Raw genomic sequence first — 7,710 nt, forward strand, 5'->3', positions numbered from 1 at the left:
TTTAGTCACTAAGTTGTGTCTGACTCTGTGTCTAGTTATAATTATTACTTTCAATCCAGTTTTTTCCCTCCATTCTATCACCTTTTATATTTTCTTCAAGCTGTGTTTCTAATGCTTCCAGGAGATGTTTGAAGTTAAGGTCAAGTTTGCATAATATCCTTCTTTTATTTAGTCCATGAGAATCTTATAGAAAATCCTAATACCTTTCTTTTATTCGGTCTGTGAGAAACACTGGACAACAAATTGGGAGAGGTTTTAATAAACTCACTGAAGCAAATAGATACCTTGATGAAAAATACGTGGATTGAGATGAATTGTCTAATGTAAAGTGTAGTTTATAATCATCAAGTGGCTAATATGAATCTCGGGTTCTCTAATTCCTGTGACCACAGATTTCAGCTAATCCTGAAATGGCCTGATCTTTGTCCTCAAGTATAATTGTTATAGGAAACCTTGGCTAATTATTTCAGCCCCATGATTCAAAGCCTTTGCTTTTCTGCCTCGTGCACACAGATACCAGCATGTAACAGATTCTCCTGTATCTTTGCCTTTTCTATTTTCAGGATGGAACCAAAGTCTATGGCAGATGTGGAGGGTTCTGTGGAAAGTGTATTCCTCACATGACTACTGGTCTCCCAATTCAAGTAGTGTGAACATTCAGAAGGAAAGTGTGTTCCAAAGAAGAGACATTCTCTGGAACCTGCAAATAGCTGGTGCTTGTTTCTTTACTCCTTCCTGAGATTTATGTCTAAAGTATTTGTGCCTTTTTTCCAGGATGCTCATGAGGAGTTAGTCACTGCTTAATTTTTCAAGGCCTTTGAAATAAACTGAATGATACATGATTCTAATCAGGATCCTTAAAAGGATGAAATAATTTATGGTAGGGCATACAGGGATGTTTGAATTATGCTAGGATAATACTACTGTTAACAGATTGCACTGGACCAGAATTATGTTATGCCTATAAACACACATGTAAATCTCTGCTCACATCCTACTGTACAATGAAATGCTTATTCTACTTGTTTAAATGGAGCAAATAAAAATTAGGAAAGTGAACTTAAATCATAAACATTATTGAATCTGTCAGGAGAATAGCAAATCAATGGTCACATCAAAAAAGTACATAGCCATTATACTTTCTACTGATACAGCTTAGATACCTTGTTTTATGTTTCCTTTAATTTTCAATTGTGCATTATGGTGCTTCAAAAAAATCATCCTAAAATATAGTATAGTTTTGTAATTAAAGTATATAGTTGGGTTAAATACTAAACATGAAATTTTGTGGGTATAATACAGAATAAAATATGATTTAGTAGAATTTCACTTAAAAACACCTACCTCTAATTTGATTGTACTTATAAGAGCAATACATTGTTTTTAAAATGTTTATATTCTGTCATGTCTTTATAACTTATATGCCTATATGTCTACTCTTAAAAAATTTATTTTCTCTAAGTTATGTACTGTATATTAATCAAGTAGAAAACTAAGAATTATTGACATTTTGAAGAACCTGTTTTGGTAAACATAAAATTATTTTTACATATACAAAATTTTTATTAGGGAGTTCAAGTTATTTTATATCTGAGGTCTCTCAAATCCAGAACATGAAAGATAGTATAAAAATTAACTATTCATGAGTAACTGCTCAGGTATTAAGAGATTTTTTAGGTGAATAATTTAATTGTGTATTATACAACCATTTGATTTTAAAAGAATCATAGATAATATTTTTCTATGATAACCTCCTCTATAAACCAAGAAAACTGAATGTAATAATAGATTTTTGCCAGGAAATAGTAGTGTAGTAGTTTTACCCACAAAGTTTTTCTTTTTCAAACTATTAGGGGTGTATTGTACCATATAAGGTACTAAAGCAATTTTGTACCAATGTGGTTAAATAAACATTTAGGGATCTCTGTATCAGAAAAGAAGTATTTTGCACTATGTGCCTGAAACCAGTTACAAACATTATTACGAAATGTATAACATGTTCTAGAAATGTTTTATGCATAAGTAAAATCATATAATTTACAAATATTTGAATAATAAAGATATTTGTGTGATACATTGGGACTTTGCTTTCATTTTCCTTAAAAAAGAGGGAAAAAAAAGAATCACCAAAAAAAGTCTGTAACTGGAAAATCACTTCAGAAATTCTAAAACATTTTACTCTAATTGTTGCAATTTCGGTGGAAATAGCTCCTGCCTAGGAGAAGGCAATGGCACCCCACTCCAGTACTCTTGCCTGGAAAATCCCATGGATGGAGGAGCCTGGTGGGCTGCAGTCCATGGAGTCGCTAAGACTCGGACAAGACTGAGTGACTTCACTTTCGCTTTTTACTTCCATGCACTGGAGAAGGAAATGGCAATCCACTCTGGTGTTCTTGCCTGGAGAATCCCAGGGACGGGGGAGCCTGGTGGGCTGCTGTCTATGGGGTCACACAGAGTCAGACACGACTGAAATGACTTAGCAGTAGCAGTGTACACCCTTATGGAAATAAGGGCATGAGGCTGACAGAAATTTTCCATGACTTCTGTTTATAGAAGAGGTACCATGTATGCTTATATTCAGTTGGCCACATTAAATCACATGACCAAATCCTAGGCAATGGGACAGGGAAATATACTTCTGCTACAGGGCAGGATGGCCAGATGTATGGAAATGAGTGAGGACTCACAATCTTCTCCCAAGGGAGGGAGAAGATCCTTGGGAACAATAAGATTTTATGTCCACCATTTTTTGTCTTCAACTTCACCAGAAATTGCCAAAGTACTACTTTCTAAAGGGGTGGAATAAATTTGAATTACCACTGTCTCTGTGTACAAATATTAGAATATCTACATTCTTTCATACCATATTTTACCAATAAAAATAGCAAAAATGGTAAAAGCCTGATAATACCAAATATTGGTGCAGTTATGAAGTAATGATTCATAATTTATGGTCAGTGTAGATTAGTGTAGTCTATGCAGATCTATTTGAGAATATCTATTGGAGATGAAAGATGCACCTGGTTTATGATACAGCTACTGACTTTTATCTAAATGTTCTTACCTCTTGTGCAAGGAAATATGTACAAGAATGTTACTGCTGCTCCATTTTTAAACAATGAAAATAACCTAACTGTCCATCAATAGAAGAAAAAACAGGTGAAAGTAAATAGACTAATAAGTTAATATATACTAATATACACTATTAAAACCAATGACTTTAGCAAAATGATAAACATGAATAAATCATAATGCAAATATATATTTACATTATAACTTTTATAGAGTATTTTGAGTATGCAATGCCATGTCTCTGATGTGTTTGTGTGTGTATATGTGCATTAAGGTATTAAAAACCATGTTGAAAATGATTTTTAAAAAAAGAATATCTACATTCTCAGTGACATGTCAAATTTTTTTGATCTGATGGGGTAGAGAGTAGTATTCAACTGTTTGAATTTATATTTATCTAACACAATTGCACTCATCTCACATGATAGGAAAGTAATGCTCAAAATTCTTCAAGCCAGGCTCAACACTATGTGAACTGTGAAAATTCCAGATGTTCAAGTTGGTATTAGAAAAGGCAGAGAAACCAGAGATCAAATAGCCAACATCCATCAGATCATCGAAAAAGCAAGAGAGTTCCAGAAGCATCTATTTCTGATTCACTGACTACAATAAAGCCTTCCACTGTGTGGATCACAACAAACTGGAAAATTCTTCAAGAGATAGGAATACCAGACCACCTTATCTGCCTCCTGAGAAATCTGTATGTAAGTCAAGAGGCAACAGTTAGAAACAGACAAGGAACAACAGACTGGTTTCAAATCAGGAAAAGAATACGTCAAGGCTGTATATTGTCACCCTGCTTATTTAACTTATATGCAGAGTACATCATGAGAAATGCTGGGCTGGAGGAAGCACAAGCTGGAATCAAGATTGCTGGGAGAAATATCAATCACCTCAGATATGCAGATGACACCATCCTTATGGCAGAAAGTGAAGAACTTTCACTTGATGAAAGTGAAAGAAGAGCGTGAAAAAGTTGTGTTAAAATTCAACATTCCAAAAACTAAGATCATTGCATCCAGTCCCGTCACTTCATGGCACATAGATGGGGAAACAGTGGAAATAGTGACAAACTTTATTTACTTGGGCTCCAAAATCACTGCAGATGCTGACTGCAGCCATGGAATTTAAAGACACTTGCTCCTTGGAAGAAAAGAATGACCAACCCAGACAGCACATTGAAAAGCAGAGACAGTACTTTGTCGACAAAGTTCCATCTAGTCAAAGCTAATGTTTTTCCAGTAGTCATGAATGGATGTGAGAATTGTACCATAAAGAAAGCTGAGTGCTGAAGAATCAATGCTTTTGAACTGTGATGTTGGAGAAGACTCTTGAGAGTCCCTGTGACTGCAAGGAGATCCAACCAGTCAATCCTAAAGGAAATCAGTCTCGAATATTCATTGGAAGGACTGATGCTGAATGAAACTCCAATGCTTTGGCCACCTGATGGGAAGAACCAACTCAATGGAAAAGACCTTAATGCAGGGAAAGATTGAAGGCAGGAGGAGAAGGGGACAACAGCGAATGAGATGGTTTGATGACATCACTGACTCGATGGACATGAGTTAGAGTAAGTTCTGGGAGTGCTGCATTTCATGGAATCACAAAGAGTCTCACAGGACTGAGAGACTGAACTGGACTGTTGAGAGGGCCTTGTAGAGTAAAACTTACAATTAAAACTTGATCAAGTAAAACTTAATCCAGTTATCTGCTGATGAGTGGGGTTGAGCTTCCTCCCTGGTAGTTCATTGGTCTGAGGCAACCCAGCTCTTTGATTTAAGGGTTGTATGGTCAGGTTAATGGTGACCTCCAGCAGGGTTTATGCCAAAGGGGACCTTCCCAGAAAGCTGCTGCCAGTCCTTCCATCCCTGTGGTGAGGCCCTGCTAACCCACGCTTCCACAGGAGACCCTCCAACACTAGCGGGCAGTTTGGGTTCAGTCTACTGTGGAGTCATTGCTCCTTTCCCCTAGTCCTGGTGTGCACAAGGTTTTGTTTGTACCCTCCAAGACTTGGTTCTGTGTTTCCCCCAGTCCTGTGGAAGTTTAGTAATCAAGTCCCTTTGCCCTTCAAGATCAGCTTCCCTGGGGTTTCCCAGTCCCTTTTTTGGGTCCCCAGGCTGAGAAGCCTGACATGTGGTTCCAAACCTTCACAACAGTGGGAGAACTTCTCTGGAATTATTGTTCTCCAGTTTGTGGGTCACCCATCCAGCGGCTGTGGGATTTGACTTTATCATGATTACCCCCCTCCTACCATCTTGCTGAGGCTTATTCTTTGTCTTTGGACTTGGGGTATCTTCTTTTAGTAGGTTCCAGCATCCTCCTGTTGATGATTGTTCAACAGTTAGTTGTGATTTTGGTGCTCTAGCAGGAGATGAGTGCCTGTCCGACTCTGCCATTTTGAACCAGAAGAAACAAAACTATTTAGTATTTAATTGTGAGGAAATAACGCAGTCCTGGAATGGAGTAGATCAGCACTTTTAATGCACAAAACCTGTTCAGTTTACCAAACAAAGCAAAAAGATTTCATTCACAGTGTTTCATAGTTAAGTCTGCCTGAGTTTTTGATGTACTTTGCATTTTCTGTCTTTTGGGTCTCATAATAAACACACAACTGTAACCTCAATGTTGTAAATTGTAAAATGGTGGGAAGAAAAATTTCACTGCTTGCCCTCCTAATATATAAATTACGAGATTAAATGGGCTATTGTTTGTGAATATGCCTTGAATGGTAGAAAGTGCTAAATTATCTATATTCTTTAATGTTAAACATAGAAAATAATTCCAAAAGGGCTCTAGTGACCAAGCAGCAGGTTCTGAAGGTCTACACTCCCGTTCTGCTGCTTATGTAAGCTCTATGACCTTGGGAAGATCACAGACTTTGTATGAACATTATGGTTGTAACTATACATGTGAGCTGTTTGTAGTATCTTTCTCACTTTGTGGCTAAAATATTAATCTGTAAAAATTTGGCACTAGGTCAGGTTCATAAGTTAGGTTAAAAATCATTTTTGCTTAAACATTTTTATTGTGGTAAGATATGCATTACATGATATTTACCACCTTACCCATTTAAAAAAATTCAGGTTAGGGATATTCAGTACTTCAGCCATTGTCACCATCCATCTTCAGAACTCTTTTCATTTTGGAAATCTGAAACACTGTGCCATTAAACAATAATTTCCCATTTAATGTTCATCCATGTTGTGGCACGTGTCAGAATTTCCTTCTAATTTTAAGGCTAATAATATTCCATTGTATATACCATCCATTGCTTGTCCATTCAACTGGCAGTGGACATTTGGGTTCCTTTCATGTTTTAGCTATTGTGAATAATGCTCTGTCAAGATGGATGTACAAGAGTTTCTTTGAGACTCTGGTCTCTCTTCTTTTGGGTGTATACCCAGAAGTGGAATTATTGATAATATGGTTGTTCTGTGTTTGTTATTTTGAGGACCCACCATACTGCTTTGTGCTGTTTTCCAAAGTGGTTGCTCCATTTTACAATCGCATGAACAGATCCAATTTCTCCATGTCTTCATTGACAGTGGTTATTTTTAATGTTTTCGATAGTAGCCACACTAATGGATGTAAGGTGCTATCTCACTGTGGTTTTGATTTACATTTTCCTAATGATTAATAATTTTGGCATTTTTATGTGCTCATTGATCATTCATATATCTTCTTTTGAAAAATGTCTACTCAAGTTCTTTGCCCATTTTTTAATTAGGTTGTTTGTTTTTGCTGTTATTGCTGGGTTTTATTCTGGATATTAGCCCCTTAGATGCAAGTATATATTTTCTGTTGCATAGTTTGCATCAGTGTTCATAAGGGTGTTGGTCTGTGGTTTCCTTGCCTTCTAGTGTCTTTGGCTTCGGTGTTAGAGGAATGCTGGCCTCAGAGAATGAGAAATTGGAAGTTAGAAAGTGTTCTGTCACCTTGAAATTATTTTTTTTTAAGTTTGAGAAAAATCGGTGTTAGTTTTTCTTTAAATGTTCAATGGAATTCACAAGTGAAGCCATTAAGTTCAGGAATTTTGTTGGAATGCTTTTGATTTCTGATTCAACCTCCTACCTAGTTATCAGTTTAGTCATGTTTTCTGTATCTCTGTGACTCAATCTTGATTGGTTTTGTGTTTCTCACATTTGTCCATTTCATCTAAATTATCCAATTTGATGGCACAAAGTTGTTCATCTTACTCTTTATAATCCTTTTTGTTGTCTATATTTATTGTGGATGGTGATGCTGCCACTTCCATTTTTTATTTTAGGTATTCAGTTCTACTCTCTCTTTTCTTAGGCCAACTAAAGGTTTTCAGTTTTGTTCATATTTTCAAAGAACCAACTTTTGGTTTTATTGATTTTTCTTTATTATTTTTCTGTTGTTTCATTTATCTCTACTCTAATCCTTATTATTTTCTTCCTTCTGCTAGTTTTATTTTTAGTTGGTTCTTTTCTAGTTCTTTAAGTTGCAAAGTTAGCTTGTTGATTTGAGATATTGCTTCTTTTTTAATGTGCTTGTAACAATAAATTGCCTAGTTAGCATTGTTTCTTTTCTGTTTCCAGATGGTGCTAGTGGTAAATAACCCACCTACCAATGCAAGAAATACAGGTTAGGTCCTGGGATGGGATCCCCCAGAGG

General features: G+C 36.2%; 1 protein-coding gene across 2 annotated transcripts in view; it reads left to right on the top strand.

Annotated features, from left to right (window-relative positions):
- Window positions 1-2,074, top strand: part of ADAMTS20 (ADAM metallopeptidase with thrombospondin type 1 motif 20) — a 201,558-nt gene extending 199,484 nt beyond the window's left edge. For both annotated transcript variants that reach the window (XM_004006435.6, XM_060414097.1), the window contains one exon: window positions 564-2,074. In XM_004006435.6, coding sequence (XP_004006484.2) covers window positions 564-653 — 90 coding nt within the window. In that variant the 3' untranslated portion in view covers window positions 654-2,074. The remainder of the gene's footprint in view (window positions 1-563) is intronic.
- The last annotated feature ends 5,636 nt before the right edge of the window (window positions 2,075-7,710 follow it).

The sequence above is a fragment of the Ovis aries genome, chromosome 3, assembly GCF_016772045.2.
Source record: "Ovis aries strain OAR_USU_Benz2616 breed Rambouillet chromosome 3, ARS-UI_Ramb_v3.0, whole genome shotgun sequence".
NCBI lineage: Eukaryota > Metazoa > Chordata > Mammalia > Artiodactyla > Bovidae > Ovis > Ovis aries.